Raw genomic sequence first — 17,971 nt, 5'->3', positions numbered from 1 at the left:
CTCGTGCTGTGTGGGACGGTCGGGGACCAGAGAGCGCTGAGGGCGAGCAGGTGGGGATTTCCATGATTTATTTGGGAGCAGTTCCTCTGTGTCCGCAGGGCTGGCACCTGAGGGTGCTGGTTGCAACAGGGATGTCCATCGTCACCGCAGCAGAGAACAACAGACACACAGGTCTCTGACGGGGCTTTTTCCACCTTTGGGCCGGTCCTGGCGGACCCCGGTGCTGCCAGGCCGTTGTCCCCAGCGCAGGCAGCTGTCCCTAGGCTGTCCCCATGCAGGACGTGTGGTTGTAGCGCCCGCAGCACTGCGCCAGGCACGGCTCGCTCTGCGCCAGCCCGGCCCAGGCTCCGCTGAAGGAGAGCGTCCCGTTCACGAGCTCCGTGCTGGAGGGAGAGGAGCACGGTCAGGAGCTGCTGCCCCACCGCTGCATCCCCACGCAGGACTACGTGGCCTTGGGGACCTTCGCACCCACCTGGCAAAGAGCTGCTGGCAGCACGTGTAGGTGGTGTAGCTGGTGGAGCTGAAGTTGGTGGTGCTGAGGAAGGTCACGCAGTCGCCCACCTCTGTTGGCACGTGGAGGAGACCTGGGGGACAAGGTCTCCTGGTCGGGGCTGTCGAAGGACCGTGCTCGCAAATCCCACACCCTGACTGTGCTTGTTGCACATCCTGGGCCTGCGCTCACAGGTTCCATGCGCCATCCCACCTCAACCCCTGGGACCCCAGAGCTCCTCGCAGAGCCTCAAATGTCCCAGTCCCAGCCCGGTGCTGGATGAGGGGCCGCAGCTCCTGCGCTTGGGCAGCCCCTGGCGAAGCCATAGGGGCACAGCAGAGGGTTTGGCAGCCCTGGCAGAGGGCACCCCATCTGTCCCCATCCCCGCACCTGTGTTCATAGGGGTCTCCAGCCCTTTGCCTGTCCCTCCCCAGCGCTTTCTGGGACCCACCTGCCAGGCAGGCGTTGAGCATGGAGACGCAGATGCCGGTGAACAGCGCTCGCAGCACGATGGAGGCGAAGTCACCCTTGCGCTCGGGCACCAGGGAGGCTGCGGGGCGAAGCGCAGACTGGGGCGAGTTGGATCCTTGCTCCAGCTCTGCCCCGGCCTGGGGACAGGGAGGGAAATGTCCCAGGGCCACAGCTCTGCCACGTGGTGCCCACCCAACCTCTGGTGTCTGGGGGACAAGGTGGTCCCAGGCAGCACCCAACGCGCTGTGTGCCCGTCCTGGTGGACACCCACGGGTGATCAGCCAGAGCCCTCGGTGCTCTCAGCGCTGGAGTCTCTGCTCTTTACCCCATGGCTGGGTGGCACCTGGGCTTATGGGACACGCGTGTGCTCCTGCCCATGGGTGCAGTGCAAAACCCAGCCATATCCTGGGCTGCACTGAAGGAGTGACCAGCAGGTTTGGGGGGGATTCTGGCCCTCTGCCCTGCTCTGGTGAGACCCTCCCTGCAGTGCCGGTTCAGCTCTGGGTCCAGAGGAGCCCCAGAAATGATCCAAGGCTGGAACAGCTCTGCTGGGGGACAGGCTGAGAGAGCTGGGGTGTTCAGCTGGAGAAGAGAAGCTCCGGGAGACCTCAGTGTGACCTTTCTGTACCTAAAGGGAACCTGGGAGAAAGCTGGAGAAGGACTTTTTACAGGGCGTATAATGACAGGACAAGGGGTGATGGCTTTAAACTGAAAGAGGGGAGGTTTAGATAAGATATACGGAATAAATTCTTCCCCACGAGTGGAGTGAGAGCCTGGCCCAGGTTGGCCAGAGAGGTGGTGGATGAACCATCCCTGGAGACATCCCAGGCCAGGCTGGACGGGGCTCTGAGCAACCTGAGCTGGTGAAGATGTCCCTGCTCATGGCTGGGGGGGTGGAACTAGGTGAACTTTAAGGTTCCTTCCAACACAAACTATTCTATGGTTCTGTGACTCTGTCACTTCATGCAAATCCTGTTCGTTGGTGTGATGGCAGAGACCCAACAGGATGCTCGTGGGCAGGAAATTCCTGCTGCTCCAGCCGAGCCCGTGCTCCCTGGCACCCGACGCGGTCACACTCACCCAGGCCCCCCAGCATGATCCCGATGGAGCTGAGGTTGGCGAATCCACAGAGCGCAAAGGTAGCGATGGTCTCAGCTCTCTCCTGTTGGGCACAGTGACAGGACGGTCACCTCAGCCCAGGAGCAGCCCCGGAGAGCCCGGAGCTGAGCGCCGTGTCGCAGCTCCCAGCCCAGCCAGACTCGATGGAGATAAGTCCCCCACCCCAATCCTTTCCCCTTCATTTATGTTTGGGAGCGGGGATGGAGGTGGTGGGCAGTCTGCCCCAGGGGAACCAGGGACCCTGTAGCACCATGATCTGCCCCACCAAGGGGCGGGATCACTGAGAAAGAGCTTCACTGACTCCTTCGGGATAACCCTGTACCCAGCAGTGAGTGGACATCCCAGTCTAGTTGGCCATAGTGCCCTCCCAGCCCCAGCTCCGTCAGCCCCTTGCAAGCCCACCACCCATCTGACCAGCCAGGCCCCATGCCCCGTTCGGACTGGCTCCATTCCTGTGTCCCTCACAGATATCCACTGCTTGCGGCTCCCGTCCCACTCCTCCAGGCCTGACAGCCGATTCCTCTTGTACGTGGCCAGCTGCTGGTACGCCACAAACTCGTTCAGGAAGATCTTGATCCCCAAGAGCTCGGCCACCAGCGGCGAGTCTGCCCAGTCTGCCCCCATGAGAAAGGCCACGGGCATGAGGACGTAGGAGCAAATCACCTGGGAAAAGCATCCCAGGAGGGAGCAAGTCAGAGCTGACCATCCCCAGTTGGACATCCTCTGCCAGCGCCTGCCAAACACCCAACAAGGGTCTCAGCAGCAGGCGAAGCTGGGGGATGCAGGATTTGGCAGCCTGGACCGTGGGGCTGCCCTTGGGGATACCTGGAAGGAGAGCCCCTCGATGTCCACCATCTCCCCAAACCAGCGCAAGGCAGCGTTGATGAACTCCAGCACTGCCAAGAAGGCGATGAGGTTGGCCGCGATGTTGGCCACAAGCCCCACGGAGGCGGCCGCTCCGTTGCTGGCAGCTTCCAGGATGTTCCGCTCCTCCCTGCACGGCAAAAAGACCCCGATGGGCTGGTGTGGCCGCGCGTCCCCTGTGCCAGGTCAGCTCTCGTCCTGGGGTTGCCTGCAAGCCACAGGTTCTCCCAACCTCAGGCCACCCACAGTGTCCACTTATGTCCCCAAACCCCACCGTGGCTTCCCCACCCTGGCAGGACACCCCGCGACCCCATCCCTCTCCTCGCACTCACCCGCTGGCCAGGTAGACACTGGCTTTGCCCTTGAACTTGGACTCCTCCACCTCAGGGTAGACGAGCTTGGACATGGCAAGGGCGCAGGGCGCAGCCATCACGGAGGCTGCGATCAGCAACGCCGCGTCTATCTGCAAGGCCAGACCGTGGGCTTAGGCACCTGCGTCCAAGGACACGCCACCCTCGGTGTCCCAGCACATGCCTAGTTGGCACGATGGGCAACTCGTCTGGGTGGAGGCACCGCTGGCACCGCAGCCATCACGGCCTCGAGACGATAATCTCTCCTGCTGTTTGACCTAATCATGATGATTCGTGCCACTTCCTTGTCCCTTTTTGTCAATATCAGAGCAATAGGTGGTGCAAGGTTGCAAACTTTTACCTGCTGACAAAGAGCCAAGTTCCCAGTCTCACCCCTCCCCTGCCCGCCGAGTGGCAATGTCTCATTTCCCTGACCTTCCACCCTTGGCTCCTCGTTTAAAGAGACTAATTAATGTTTAAATAGCAGGAGCTCAGTCTGCAGGCTGAGAGGGAGATTTATTCCCCATTACAGAGCTCTGATGAGGCCTTGTTCGGACACCGTGTCCAGGGCTGAGACCACCAGGGCGTGGGACCACCAAGGGATATGGAGGAGCTGGATTGTTCGGTCGGGAAAAAAGAGGCCTGAGGGGGTTGTAGTTGCTGTTCCCAACTACTCACAAAGGGGGTTGGAGGGAATGCCCAGTGAAAGGGTGAGAAGCAAGGACACGGTTTCAGTGGGGAAATTCCAGTTGGATATAAGGGAAACAATTGTTTGCCACCCCACAGGGCACCCGTGGAGTGGACCAGATAGGTGGAGGGAGATCTCCATCCATGGGGATGTTCCCCACCAAGCTGGACAAGGCTCTGGGCATCTCCTTGGGCTTGGCCATCACCTCGTTTGGGCAGGAGGGTGGATCAGAGATGCCCAGAAGGGTCCTTCCAGGCTGAATCATCCCGTGATTTGGACAGGCAGTGAAGATCCCATGGCAGTGCCTTCTGCTCCGCAGGGCTCAGGGGTTTCGGCCAGGCCAGCAAAGGTGAAGCTGGAAGCCCCCAGCCCTCATCCTGCTTATGGGCCGTGGGACACGTGCTGTGGGTCTCCTCCCCTCTGCAAGCCCAGGGCAGGTCTTGTTTGTCAGGATCCCGGAACAGGGAGCGTCTGGCACGTCTGCTGGTGCACTCACCCCAAAGGAGATGTAGGCACCCATCACACTGCCCGCAATGGTGGAGAAGCCACCAGTCATCACAGCGTGGACTTCTGAGTAGGTCATGTCTGCAAGGTACGGGCGGATGAGCAGCGGGGCCTCGGTCTGCGAGAGAGAAAACCCCGTTGTCCTTGAAGCACGGCCATGCAGGGATGCAGGTCTCCTGGGAACGGAGAAGACCCTTCCTCCAGGGCAGGCTCAGCTGCAAGGGCTGAGGGGCTGCATCTCCCGCCCAGGACCTTACCTGTCCCACAAAGATGTTTCCTGCCACGCTCAGGGTCTCAGTGGGAGTGGTGCCCATCGAGACCTGAAGCACCCAGGAGATCTGGGAAAAGACAAGGCCACCACGTTCACAAAGGCGCCTGGCACCCTCCCCAAAGCAGGGCAGTGCTCGGGCCTCCCGCACAGAGGAGACCTCGGGAAGCACCCATAGACCAGGCGGCAGCATCAGCCCTGGAGCTTGGCTTTCTCAGGAGGATGTGCACGGAAAGGGGGCTTTGTGTCTGTTCTTTTAGCAGGACAAATCACCCCAAATTAGTGCCACCCCATGTTTTCTGGGACATCCTGATCACAGTAGTCAGAGAAGCCACCAGGTTCTGGTTTCCACCGCCATCCCAGAGCCAGCTGGGAGGCCCTACCTTGAGAATGAGCCACTGCATGATGCCGAGGTAGTAGAGGATGGACATCACACAACTGAAGAAGACAATGATGGGCAGAGTCTGCAGGCAAGGCACCAGGGCAGGGCGTTAAAGGAGGGCTGAGCAGCACATCTCAGTGCACTTGGGGACAATCCTGCGTCTCATGAGCTGGCCATGGGGTGCCACAGCACCGGGCCAGGCTGGCAGGACTGACAAGAGCCAGTGCAGATCCCCCATGGCATCGAGGGGGTCCACAGGCGGGTGGAAAGCTGAGGGAGACCCGTTCTTGCGCTGGTTGAGCTCTGCTCCAGCTACATTCAACTCCATGCCCTCCAGGACCCAGCTAGGCCAGGAGAAACCCAAGAAAACCAGGGTCTGCCTCCCCCTCCCACACCCCCTTCCCCAAGCTGACCTGGAAGGCAAAGACATCCTGAATGAGCGTGTTCCCAAAGACGAAGCCGGAGCCGGCTGTGGTGTAGCCCAGGAAGACCTGCAAGTGGGGGAGTGACATGGTAGGATGGAGGTGTCCATCAGCTCTTTCCCTGACATCGCACTTCTACCCAGCAGGGGTCTGTACCCCAGCTCCTCGTTTCCCCCCACCAGAGGAGCAGAGTGAGGACAGAGTGAGTAGACACGGTACCTGGACCTGGTCACCCAGCCACTGGAAAGCTTGGACACCGGGGGTTGTTCGGAGGACAAAGAGTCCGAACAAGAACTCCAAGCCAAGGCCCCAGAAAACAGCTCTCCAGGACACCTGGAGACCAAGAGCAGGATGGAGATTGAGATGTTAGCAAAGCCAACAGCCTGTCCTCTCGAGCTTCCTTTGACAGCCGCCCACGGCAAACACCAGCTCACTGCGCCCTGGGTGAGGGTCATGGGACACTAATAAAATGTCATGAAAACCCATGAACATTGCTTGGTGATAGTAGAAGCAGATGAGTTGGAATGCAGGAACTGTCTGGTGGGACATGACCTGCCAGGCTTACCCAGGGAGAGACAGGCATGTGGTTTGGCTGGTAGTACAGACCCTCTAGAGCAAAACTTCCTGTTCCTTTGGGGAAGGGGATGGAGGGATTGCCCAAAATATCGAAGCAGGTTGGGTTGGAAGCCACTGGGACTTCAATCATTTCTGCCCAAACCACCCAAGCCACCTGAAGCTCAGGTCCACCTTCTACCTGCAGGCACCTGATGCTCAGACATGGGTCTAGTGCTGGGTCTCTGGGTCTGATCCACCATGCGGGACATTGTGGAAAAGAGGATGGACGCACGGTGGGGGAGCACCGGCTTGAGCAGAGGGAAGGAAAGCGGTGACACAGCTTTAGGCTCCATCTGCCCAACCAGCTCGGCTCCCCAGGCTGTGCCGAGGAGCCCTGCTGGGCTGCTGCTTCCCCAGTGAGCTTCAGCGATGCGCCAGCGAGAAGGAAGCACTTGCTCCCAGTGCTGGGTGGCCACCTCCTGCGAGGGGACCGATGGCCAATACACCTGAAACACGTACTGCGCAGTGATGCTTGGAGCAGGCAAACAGGAGCAGCACCAAGAAGCCAAATCCAGCTAAGGAGATGAGCTGCTCTGGGTTTCTGGAGGTGTCCAAGGCCAACCACGCAATCAGGCCTCCCAGGAGGGCCACCCACAGCAGCCTGCAAAGGAGATCCCAGACTGTCACAGAGAGGATGTCCCCATGGGGACAGCAGCTCATGAAGGGCAGGAGCTAACTGTGTGGGAGCTGCCACCATTAGGTCCAAGCATCTGATGAAACCTGGGTCTTGGACAAAAATGAGGGGTGTGAGTGTCCACCACATTAACGAGGCAGAGCAGCAAGATGTTTCCGTCACAGCATTCAAGTGTCCCCAGGTCGGGCCATGCCTCATACTCACAGCACTGGGGCTTGTGTCCCATGCCACCGGCTGTCGGCCACACCAGCCTGGCTCTGGTGGGGCAGCCGTGGGCAAGGGGACCGGGTGCGGGTGGGACGTGGCTCTGCCGATCCCTGACTCACCATTTCAGCCACGGCCAGGACTTCTGGAAGCATTCAACAACAGGGCTGAGGAGCAGCAATACCCTTGCCCCACAGTGCTTCTTGAAGAGGTGCCAGCAGACGAAGAAGGCAACCACAGCAGTCAGGATGACCAAGGCAAGGGCTCTCTGGAAGTTGAGCCAACAGGCCGCAATGAAGTAGCACAGGTAGGCTGGAGAAGGCACATTGGGGGTCAGAAACATCAGGGCCATAGGGTCACGGACTCGTAACACCAACCAGGGCCAACAATGAGGTTAAGTTCCTCTAGATGACCTTCCCTAGCCACCTTTGAGGCTCTCATCTGCACATGGGGAGGACTTAGGGACAGCAGCCCAGCTCACTGGGGACAGCAGCTCAGCTGTCTGGGGCACACGGGGCCAGCAGAGGAGGCACAGCAAACCCCTTGGACAGCAGGAGGACAGGGAGCCCTCATGGACAGGAGTGGTGAGGTGAGGAGGAGGCGGGCGGTGGGGCTGGTGAGGGAAGAAGCAACCTCCACGTGGGTGGATGTGCCCAGCACTTGGTGGCCAGGGACACGACCAGCCAAAGGGGTGCGGAGATGGGGTCTCAGTACTGGGAAGTCCTCACCTACTCCAAGGAGCCCCAGGACAACCATTCTCAACATCTTGGCATGAGCCTTGCAGAAGCGCTGTGCCTTGGATACCGACTGCAGGGCCTTCCTGGGGAGGGTCACACACCAGAGACGTGAGAGGCACAGATGATGGATCCTGAAGATCAACCCAACCCATCCCAACCCTACCCAAGCCTACCCAGCCCAAGGGAGCCAGGTCGTGACTGTTCCTGCCAGGGGGCCGTGGCAGCAGCGTGGTGGTGCAGGTGGACTGTGCCCTGCAGCAGCTCTGCTGACCGCTCCCAGGAGCTGGTCCATTATGGCAGGGAACACCCCACTGCACAGCTCAGCACCCCAGGCACCACAAGCAAAGGCTTTCTCTGGGTGGCTGCTATAGGGACAGAGACCTGTCACTGCCAGTCTATGAAGCCATATGGAGCCATCAGGCACCTTGTGCCCTGTGTGGTCAATATGACCATGCTCTGCTCCCAGACAAGGTATGTGCAAGCCTGGTTTGGCTCCAGGAGAAATGCTGGCCCAAGGATTGCAGACTTAGAATCATAGAATGTCCTGAGCTGGAAGGACCCACAAGGATCATTGAGTCCAACTCCTGTCCCTGCACAGGACACCCCACAGGTCACCCCGTGTGTCTGAGGACGTTGTCCAGTCTCTTCTTGAACACCGTCAGGTTGGACTGTGACACCTCCCTGGGAGCCTGTTCAGTGTCCAGCACCTTTGGGTGAAGAACCTTTTCCTCATGTCCCACTGACCCTCCCTGGCACATCTTCTGCCATTGCCTCAGGACTTGCTATGACCACTGGAAACACCCCCGACACACGCATCTCCAGGGGTTATCCTACCTGTGGTGGGAGGAAGGTCCCCTTTCCCCTTCTCCTCCCCTCTCCTCCTTGCCTTCACCATGTGGACCATCACTTTCATCACAGAGTCCCTTCTCTCCCTGGAAAACACCATTAGCGGGGACACACTGAGCGGCTCCTGTGCCCTGACACGAGGGGAGGGGAGGACTTACCAGGGGGCTGAAAGCCAGGTTATCCGTGCCCTTCTCAAGGCTGGCCAGGGTTATGGGGTTTTCTTCCATCTCCAGCAGTGCAGCAGCTTCAGCGCATCAGAGAAACAGCACCGCGAGCGACCAACGCTGGCTCGGATGGGATCAGCCCTGGGAAGGATGAAAGTCCAACCCCGCTTTTCAATTTTGGGTCTCTGAGAGGAGACCCTGCACCTGCGTATCAAGGGACCATCCCATGGGATCCATTCCAGCCGTGGTGCTGGTGGACTTCACTCTTCCATCCTTCCAAGGAACTGCAGCAGAGGCTTAGCCGCAGCAGGGACAGCTGGTACCCCCAGTTGGTGGCCGTGGCCACCAGCCTCCGTGAGCCCCTTTGCAAGGGGGATTTTTGCAAAAAATAAATCTGCCTGCACTCTTCACTGCAAGCTCTTGGTGCACCAGTAAGATAAGGAAGAAGGTTCTTTTGTGTTGAGAACTAGTACAGCCCAGAAGCAATGGGAAGTGATCTGAGGTAGTTTGCATGGGGACTGGCCCTGAAGCAAGATCATACTGGGAGAACCGGTCCAGCAAAGCCAGAAGAACCAGTGTTATGACAGGGCAGGAACTCCTGGAGCATCCCATTTGGACACTCTACCTGGAGAAGGGTGAAGGAAGAGCAGAGAAGTCACAGAGAAGGCAGTGACTGGCTGTAGGAGCACGTCTGCGTGAGGGCTTGTCCTTGCTGTGCCCGGGGGTTGAGGTCTGCATGGAGGAGGTGCAGACAGCAGGGTTGTCACCTGCTTCCTGCAGCGTGAGAATTAGGGGCCACAGAAGGGAGAGACCCAGTCCCACACGGAGTGAGTGGAGGCGGGGAGTTTTGCCGAACATCCTGCTCAGCGTGGGACCTCAGGGTGGCCATGGGCTCCTTGGGCCAGTGGAGCTGCCAAGGGGACCACTGAGGCGTGCTGGCCTCCCGCATGTCCCTGGGCTCATGGCTCCTTGGCAGCAACGCTGTGGTGGGAACCCAAGACCCCAGACATCCTCCAGGTCCCCCAGCACCCCCGGTGCCCCCCAGGACCCCTCTCCAGGACCCTGGCAGGGATCAGGAAGACATCCCTCCCCAGACCCACTGCCATTTCAGGGACACCCATCAGAACCTCCCTGGGCTCAGTGATCCCCCCAGTCCCATCAGCGCTCAGGGACCCCCCCAGGGTGCCCTCACGTCTCCCCTGTCCCCGTGTCCACCCCGGCTCGTACCCACCGGCCTCCACACTCGCTCTCCAGCCCCGCGGCCGCGCGGCTTCCCGGCCCCGGTTACCGATTAACAGCTCGGTCCAAAGAGCTGGGCTGGGCGCGGTGGGGCCGGGGCCGCCCCGACGCCTCCCGGGGCTCACACCGGGCTCACACCGGGTTCACACGGGGTTCACACCGGACTCACACCGGGACTCACACCCGGCCGCCCGCAGGGCTGCGCGGAGGAGCCGGCGGGGTGGCCGCGGCGCTGCCCTGGGGGGTTGTCCGGGGATAGTTTCACCCCCCGGCGACAGGAGCCTCGGGGGAGGTAACCAAAGCAGAACCTCGGCCTTTCCCCGGGAAACGTCTCCCGGGAGCGGTGTCGGCACCAAGTGTCATCATCAGCCCGTGCTTGCGCAGGGCCCCAGGCAAAACTCATCCTGGCCCCGCGCCGTGGAAACCGCTTTTTCACGCGGGACAGTGGGAGTCGCACCCGGCCGATACCTGCCCTGCTTTATTGTTTTGAGGGTTTTTTTGTGCACAGAGCGGTGAAGCGATGCGGCTCCAGCGCCAGGGATTAGCAGGTACAGGCTCAGAGATCGCTGATTAACGACGGCACGGAGTGTCCACGCGCGACACGGCGCCCCTGTGCAAGCGCTCCCAGTGCCAGCTTCCAGCGCACACGGGCAGCACCTTCTCCCTGCGGATGATATCCAGCCACGGTGCTAAAGCTGATGCAGCGTGAGAGCGGTGCTTGGTGCACCGTGAGAGCGCCCAGCACCCACCCACGTGTGTGGTGAGGAGTAAAATCCCCAAGGCGGCCCACTCGTGGGCTGCTCCGACGGGACGCACGGAGCCCGGGCGCCCACCGCAGCCTCACCCGCTGCTCGGGCAAACCGCGCGCCGCACTCGCAAGCACAGAACGGGTGCGCAAACCCCGCGGCCCCGCCCCACGCGTGGAACGCGGTGCCACCCCGCGGCGCGCTCGGCAGTCAGCACTAAGGGCCGATTGGCGGCCTGCGCGCCCAGAGCCCCGGTAGCGCGCCGTGATCGTATAGTGGTTAGTACTCTGCGTTGTGGCCGCAGCAACCTCGGTTCGAATCCGAGTCACGGCATCGCCCCGGCGGTACCACGGCACACGGGCTCGCGTTTTTTTCGCTTATTTAAACATTTTCCCCTCCGTGGCGGCACCGTAGATCTTTATTTTTCACGTCGTGGCGATATTTCATAATTTTTTCCCCGTCTCCTGGCGGGTGGCGGTGCCGCGGGTCGCGGTGCTCTGCCCGGCCCGGGGACTCATCGTAAACGACGGGCATAAGGCAAAATTTAAAACAAAACAATGAAATCAAAATAAAAATGACGGCGTCGGAGGGAAAAAGAGATCGGAGCCCGTGTGCCGTGGTACCGCCGGGGCGATGCCGTGACTCGGATTCGAACCGAGGTTGCTGCGGCCACAACGCAGAGTACTAACCACTATACGATCACGGCGCGCTACCGGGGCTCTGGGGCACTGGGCCGCCAGGCGGCCTTTAGTGCTGACGCACAGACCTCGCGGGGCGGGGCTGAGGGGCCCGCGCTCCGCCCCCCGGTGTCTCCATGGCGACGCGGGTGAGTGGCGGGTCCTCCTCCCGCCCCGGCCCTGAGGCGCCTCCGGGGCCCGATCGTGGTCCTGAGCCCCGAACACCGCCCCTGCCCCGCCCCGCATCAGCCCCTCGCGATCCCCAGCCCCACCTGGGCCAGGGCCGTGACGCTGGTCCGCTCCACACCCCGCACCCCGCGTTTGATCGCTGCCCTCTCTTCTAACCCCCTCTCACCTCCCGCCCGGGCCCCAACCCCGGGTCTAAACCTGTGTCCCATCCTTCGCCACACCCCAGACATGGGTTTAACCCTCTCTGAGCCCACTCCTAACCCTAACGCTCCCTCTCTGGCCTTGTCTTAGCTCCAGATTCTGATCCTGAGCCCATCCCCTGCTCCCAGGCATAACCCTGACACCCCCAATCACAGAGTCACAGAATAATGTCAGGGGTTGGAGGGACCTGGAAAGCTCACCCAGTGCAATCCCCCCATGGAGCAGGAACACCCAGCTGAGGTTCCACAGGAAGGGGTCCAGGCGGGTTTGAATGTCTGCACAGAAGGAGACTCCACAACCTCCCTGGGCAGCCTGGGCCAGGCTCTGACACCCTCACCCCCAACAAGTTGCTTCCCCTCTTTCAGTGGAACCTCCTGTATTCCAGTTTGCACCCATTGCCCCTTGTCCTGTCACTGGGTGTCACCCAGAAGAGCCTGGCTCCATCCTCCTGACACTGCCCCTTTCCATATTGATCCCCAGGAATGAGTCCCCCCTCAGTCTCCTCTTCTCCAGCTCCAGAGCCCCAGCTCCCTCAGCCTTTCCTCACACGGGAGATGCTCCACTCCCTTCAGCATCTTGGTGGCTGCGCTGGACTCTCTCCAGCAGTTCCCTGTCCTTCTGGAGCTGAGGGGCCACAACTGGACACAATATTCCAGGTGTGGTCTCCCCAGGGCAGAGCAGAGGGGCACGAGAACCTCATTGAGAATTCTCACCGCAACGTTTCCCCTCGCCCTGTCCCAAATCCCAACCCTCACCATGTCCCTGTTTCCAGCCACTGACATCCCACCTCTCACCCCCCAGGTATTTCTCAGGGAATAAAGCTTCTCTCTATCACAGCATCAAGGACTTGTCACACCAGGGTGGTGCCTACGGACACAGAGAGGAAAACGAGGGACTGGGGATGAAATGGTGGCCTGAAACAGGGGCAGGTGTCACTGTCCTGCGGCTCCTGCTTCTCCCCAGTGAAACACGTAGATAGTTAATGACTGTCTGCCGTCACCACTGCTGCTGATTTTTACAGTGCTCTGAGTATGAAAGGCTCTTTTCTTTTCAGAGATATGCAAAGAATTCAAAACACCTGAGATCAAAAGGGTTTCTTTTGTGTAAAACATTTTTAGAGCAATCAAGGCACTGGATGGCCCAGATGACTCACACTCTGCGCTGTGGGAAGAGCTGGTCACAGGCACCCCTGCTCCTGCTGCAGCCGCCGCAGCACCCGGCACATCCACACGTCCATCCTGCGGGTGGTCCTGAGCCCACGCTGCCCGTGCGGGGAAGGGCCATGTCCCCGCACCATGTCCATCCTCGGATATCTACTCTAGCTTGTGAATCCTAAATCTAAAAGAGTCTTTCTGAGGCTTGGGACAGAGCAGAGGAAGGGCCTGTGCACCCTGGTTACCCTGTGAAATAATCCCTCCTGCCACCCTGAGCTCCTCGTCTTGCTTGTATCCAACCCAAAAGAGCTCAGAGTGATGGCAGGAGACAGAACAGCCCTTTCTGCCCTCCCTTTGCCTGTGCCTCATCTTCTTCCCTCAGCCTCATGGCTGGTGTGTGCTGGTCTCCCAGCAGTGCTGCGAACCTTTGCAATGGGAGATGGTCTCCACAACATCAAATTGGTGTAGCTTGGTGGTATCTCTGAATGACCTGGGTGTGTGCCTGGCTTTTGGTACTGCCCTCCTACCCCAGTGCTGCCCTTCTCGCTCCCTTGTCTGCCCTCCAAGGATCCCATCGGGCTGCAGGGACACTGCTATTGCTCATCTGTGGCCATCCCTGTCGCCACCTGTGTCCTCCCCTGTCGCCACCTGTGTCCTCATGCTGGACCTGAAGTGGGTGCAGCATCACTGGTGTCTCCTGCCATGGCCAGGGAGTTTAACATCATCATCAGTCCCTTGGCTGCACCGTGGAGAGAGATTTGCCCACCCAGACATCTGTAGGATGGGGAGCAGAGTGTGGGGTCATCGCATCCTCTGAAGCTCAAGGCACAAGCTGGTGGAGGGCAGAGGTCCTTGTGCTGCCCTGTGCCTCCTGTGACCTTCCTCCACGCTGAGCTGGTGTGCAGCAATGCCCGGGAGCTGGGCTGTGTCACCAGTGCAAGGACAAGCCCAGTCCACGCTCTCACACATGGACAATGGCTGCGCTGGGTCAGCACTGTGGTGGTGGGCAAGAGGCACCCCAGGAAGAAGGTGGGACGGTGTGGAGATGTGGAGCACTCTGGCAGGACATGCTGCCCATGCCTGGTGAGGACAGAGATGCCCAGTTCTGGGCTCCTCGGTTTAAGAAAGACTGGAGAGAGTCCAGAAAGAGCTACAAAGACGTTGAGGGGTCTGGAGCAGCTTTCTGATGAGGAAAGGCTGAGAGAGCTGGGGCTGTTCAGCTGGAGAAGAGAAGCTGAGAGGGATCTTATTGATGCTGATCAGTGTCTCAGGGTGGGTGTCAGAGGATGGAGCAGACTCTGTTCAGCGGTGCACAGCGCCAGGGTGAGGGGCAACGGGCACAGACTGAAACACAGGAGGCTCCATGTGAACATGAGCAGAAACTTCTTTGCTGGGAGGTGCCAGAGCCTGGCCCAGGCTGCCCAGAGCGGGTGTGGAGTCTCCTTCTCTGAGACATTCAAACCCGCCTGGACCCACCTGTGTGATCTGCTCTGTGACCCTGCGTGAGCGGGTGGGCTGGGGGATCTACAGAGGTCCTGTCAAACCCAACCAGCCTGTGATTCTGCAGTCCAATGGAGAACCTACAGCGGTACTCACAGTGACCAGGGGACCAGGCACTCGCATGGGCAGGTAGAGCAGGTGTCCCCATGGTCTAGATCCCGGTGTTCGGCCCGGCGCGGGGCAGGGCTCATGTGTGCCAGGCGCTGTCACACGGTGTCACTGCATGGGCTCCTCAGTGGGCAGGGAGGTGGCCATGGGGCTCGTGTTTCGGATGCTTGGCAGAGGTGTCTGGAAGGGGAAAGTCGGCAGAATAACAATGATCTCAACTGCTGGAACAGGCGTGACTGAGATAAACGCTGCAGCAATAAGGAGGAGCGGGTCAAACATGGCAGTGGGCAGGGAGGTGGTGAGTGGACACGGAGATAAGCGGCGGGGGCTGGCGGGTGCAGGAGAGGGGCACGGAGCTGCTGCCACCCCTCGCTGGCGGTGGTGGCCCCATCCCCACGCAGTGTCCTGCCATGGGCTGCCTTCCCAGCAGGATTTGAATACGACCGCTCCTAACAAAATCGTGCACTGTTGCCAGGGCCCCACCAACTCTTTGCTGCTGGTTTGTCCCAGATGGTTCAGACCTGCCGGGACGTGTCCACACAGCACAGAGGGATGGGGATGAGCTTCTGGGGACATTTGAGGACTGTCTGTCTGCTGGATGACCTGATCCCCTCGGGCTCTGCTCAGCCCCCGGGCAGGCTCCTCCATCTTCCCACACTGCTCCGTGCCTCCGTGTCTTTTCTGCAGGCCCTCCAATGCCTGCGGGTTGCCTTCAACAGGATTTTAAAGGTGCCTGCAATGTCGAAACGCCGGTGCAGCCAGGCAGAGAGTGCTGCTGGGCCCAGACACTGTCACTCCGTGGCACAGACATAAATCTTCTGGCTGGCACAGGGACAAGAGCAATTCATCACTGCACGGCTGTCTGGGCTGCTCTGCCCCTCGAGCGGCCTCTCCAGCTGTGCCCTCGCTGGGGGAGCCCCTGGTCCCCGTCTCAAGGAGGCAGATGGGGGACAGAGTTATCCCCACCACCACCCGCTTCAGTCTCAGATCCCTAAAGCGTCCCCAGGAGCAGCGCTGGTGCCTGGGGAGGCAGGACGGATGCCAGGGCTGCAGCGGGCACTCTGTGCTTGACTGGGGGTGGAAAACCATGCCCTGACACAGGCAGCCCTGCCATCTCTGGGTGTTCACAGGCCACAAATTCAGCTTGTGATTTGCTCTGCTGCGGGAAGCGTGCCTTCCTTCCTAACGAAATCAGAGTGACTTCACTGAGTTATACCCTAGTATCGCATATTTCCATCCCCACTGGCACTGCTGGGCCAGGGAAGGATGTTGGAACAAGAGGCCAGGGAAGTGTCCTGGCACTGGGATGAGTTTGGAGGTGAAGGTTTAGGTGGCATTTGGGGACAAATGACAGCACACCTGAGCTGGGAGACAGCTGCAAGCAACCAGACATGGCTCTGTCCCCACCACCCACCTCTTCTAGCTCATGAAACATGCACCAAGGACTAAAGGAGAAGGACTCAAGCATTTCTTGACATGAACGTTCAGCTGTGATGCTCTTGAGAGGCTGTATGAGCCCACAACAGTGTATGAGATGGTTCTGGTTCTTCTAAAGCCCAAGCTTCCAAGGACGTTTTCCAGTCTGCCAGTGCTACGTAGGGCAGGCAAACAGGCTCCAACAGACTGATTTCCTGCTTGGTTAAGTTTTGGGATCCCCTTGCCTGGCTCCAGTGTTCAGAAATGAGGAAAAACAGTCCCCAAAATGTCTGGAGCAGGGGTTCACTGAAGCTGTCCTGTCTGACCTCCAGAGAGCACAATGCTTGGAGCAGCTGCTTGAGCCCTTTCCTTGTGGGTCCGGCATCCCGCTGGAGGGGACAGCCAGCCACCCTGCAGCCACACGTTTGTGTGCCCCCCGCCGGGCTCCAGCTGCCAGCCCCAGCTCTCGCTGTGCCTTTGTCTCTGCCACCAGACCAAGCCTCTCTCACAGCAGCATCAGGATTTATAGCCCGCGAGCAGCCACCTCTTCACCCCTCTTTGTGATGCTGAGTGGGCAGAAAGCAGGCAGCCGCACGCTGCCTGGCCCTCCGCTCTCAACTCACCTTCATTTCCTGCCACCCAGCCCTTTTGGAGTGGCAAAAGCAATGGTTCCCCTCTGCGTGGGGAAAACAGACCCTGTTTTGCTCTTGTCCACCCTGCCCATCTTCCCAATGGCTGGTGACAGCCCTATGAAGAGATATAAGGGAGATGCCAGGAGTGATTCTCACCCCCTCGGCAATGTAAAGCCAGTGAGAGTCTGTCTGGAGAAGGACTCAGCTGTGTGAGCGGGGCTGTTGCAGCTGGACTAATCAAACCCTCCATTAACGCTTTCCTGGGGCACACAGGTCCCCCCCCAGGCCCCGAGCATGGGCCCCCAACCAGCACATCGCTCTGATTGAGCTGCAAACGCTCCAGCTCCTCAGTCTGCTCTGCCTCGGATCGATGAGCGCAGGCGGCGCCAATCAATTCCACTTTACCACTTGCTATTGAATTCAGATCCGTGCTCTCCCAGCTGGTCCCGCATCCTTTGTTCATTCAGTAAGGAAATTCAGGCATTTTATCCCACCTGGAGGCTGCGGTGCCCTTGCAGGGTCAAGCACCCGGCCAGGGCAGATAATACCCTGTGGATGCAGACGTTCCCAGGGGCTGAATTTGTGTCACGGTTGGACCCTGAAAGCATCGACCTGGCTGGGCAGAGTGTGAGAGCGGGTGGAGATGAGGCCATGAGATCTGCATGATATAATATAGCTGTTGCCACCAAGCCGGCATCTGTCATGAGGTTTCCCCACCACGAGCCTGGTTTTGCTGGGGAAATGCCGGAGGCAGCTGCAGGGAGCTCCTGTGGCTCCGGTCCCCAGGGGCACTGAGCGCGGCTTTAGCTCTCCAGGGCTTGAGCCAACGCGAAACGATTTTATAAAGAGAAAGAAAATAAGGCCAAAGAGTTTACATAGTGGCTGTCTGGAAATTTCCCTCTAACCCACACCTGGCATTGGTCGGTGAAAGCCGCGTTTCTCACCCGCTGGGTGTCAGTCCTGAAGTCATTCTTTTTCCTCAGATCTGTCACCCAGCTCTCTCGCTGGCCCGTTTCCAGGGTTCCGCGCCTGGCTTTGTGGAAATGAAGCTCCCCACGGCTCTCCACACCTCGTCAAGTGTTAATGACATAACGGATCGCAGCGGAGAGCGGTTGTGACGCCCGGGGCTGTGGATGTGCAGGGGGCTGTGGATGTGCAGGGGCTGTGGATGTGCAGGGGGCTGTGGATGTGCAGGGGGCTGTGGATGTGCAGGGGCTGTGGATGTGCAGGGGGCTGTGGATGTGCAGGGGGCTGTGGATGCGCAGGGGGCTGTGGATGTGCAGGGGCTGTGGATGCGCAGGGGGCTGTGGATGTGCAGGGGGCTGTGGATGTGCAGGGGCTGTGGATGCGC

At 59.8% G+C, this 17,971-nt stretch overlaps 1 protein-coding gene and 2 non-coding genes across 8 annotated transcripts; 1 reads left to right on the top strand and 2 right to left on the bottom strand.

The window, feature by feature from the left end:
- Positions 1–51: 51 nt before the first annotated feature.
- LOC136106837 (sodium/nucleoside cotransporter 2-like) lies at positions 52–10,149 on the bottom strand. Of its 6 annotated transcripts, none has more exons than XM_071813696.1 (19): positions 9,990–10,149; positions 9,384–9,490; positions 8,753–8,899; positions 8,583–8,680; positions 7,740–7,831; positions 7,134–7,323; positions 6,633–6,774; positions 5,778–5,891; positions 5,550–5,627; positions 5,138–5,218; positions 4,744–4,824; positions 4,479–4,604; positions 3,277–3,407; positions 2,906–3,074; positions 2,546–2,743; positions 2,042–2,123; positions 942–1,040; positions 473–584; positions 52–383 (listed from the first exon to the last, which is right to left on the bottom strand). In XM_071813696.1, the coding sequence occupies exons 3-19, from the start codon at positions 8,819–8,821 to the stop codon at positions 260–262; spliced, it is 1,986 nt and encodes a 661-aa protein (XP_071669797.1). In that variant the 5' UTR covers positions 8,822–8,899; positions 9,384–9,490; positions 9,990–10,149; the 3' UTR covers positions 52–259. The 6 variants fall into 6 exon arrangements, with proteins under 6 accessions (XP_071669797.1, XP_071669796.1, XP_065703563.2 ...); XM_071813695.1 differs by having other exon boundaries at positions 9,384–9,532; positions 9,990–10,021; XM_065847491.2 differs by lacking the exon at positions 9,384–9,490 and having other exon boundaries at positions 9,986–10,149.
- An 855-nt stretch (positions 10,150–11,004) lies between these two features.
- On the top strand, positions 11,005–11,076 carry TRNAH-GUG (transfer RNA histidin (anticodon GUG)). The gene has a single exon. It is a non-coding gene; the product is annotated as a tRNA-His (tRNA).
- A 301-nt stretch (positions 11,077–11,377) lies between these two features.
- Positions 11,378–11,449, bottom strand: TRNAH-GUG (transfer RNA histidin (anticodon GUG)). Its single transcript has one exon. It is a non-coding gene; the product is annotated as a tRNA-His (tRNA).
- Positions 11,450–17,971: the final 6,522 nt, after the last annotated feature.

Source organism: Patagioenas fasciata, chromosome 12, assembly GCF_037038585.1.
Source record: "Patagioenas fasciata isolate bPatFas1 chromosome 12, bPatFas1.hap1, whole genome shotgun sequence".
In the NCBI taxonomy this organism is placed as follows: Eukaryota; Metazoa; Chordata; class Aves; order Columbiformes; family Columbidae; genus Patagioenas; species Patagioenas fasciata.
The sequence above is the reverse complement of the archived record's forward strand: the minus strand, read 5'-3'. Positions and strand labels throughout refer to the sequence as shown.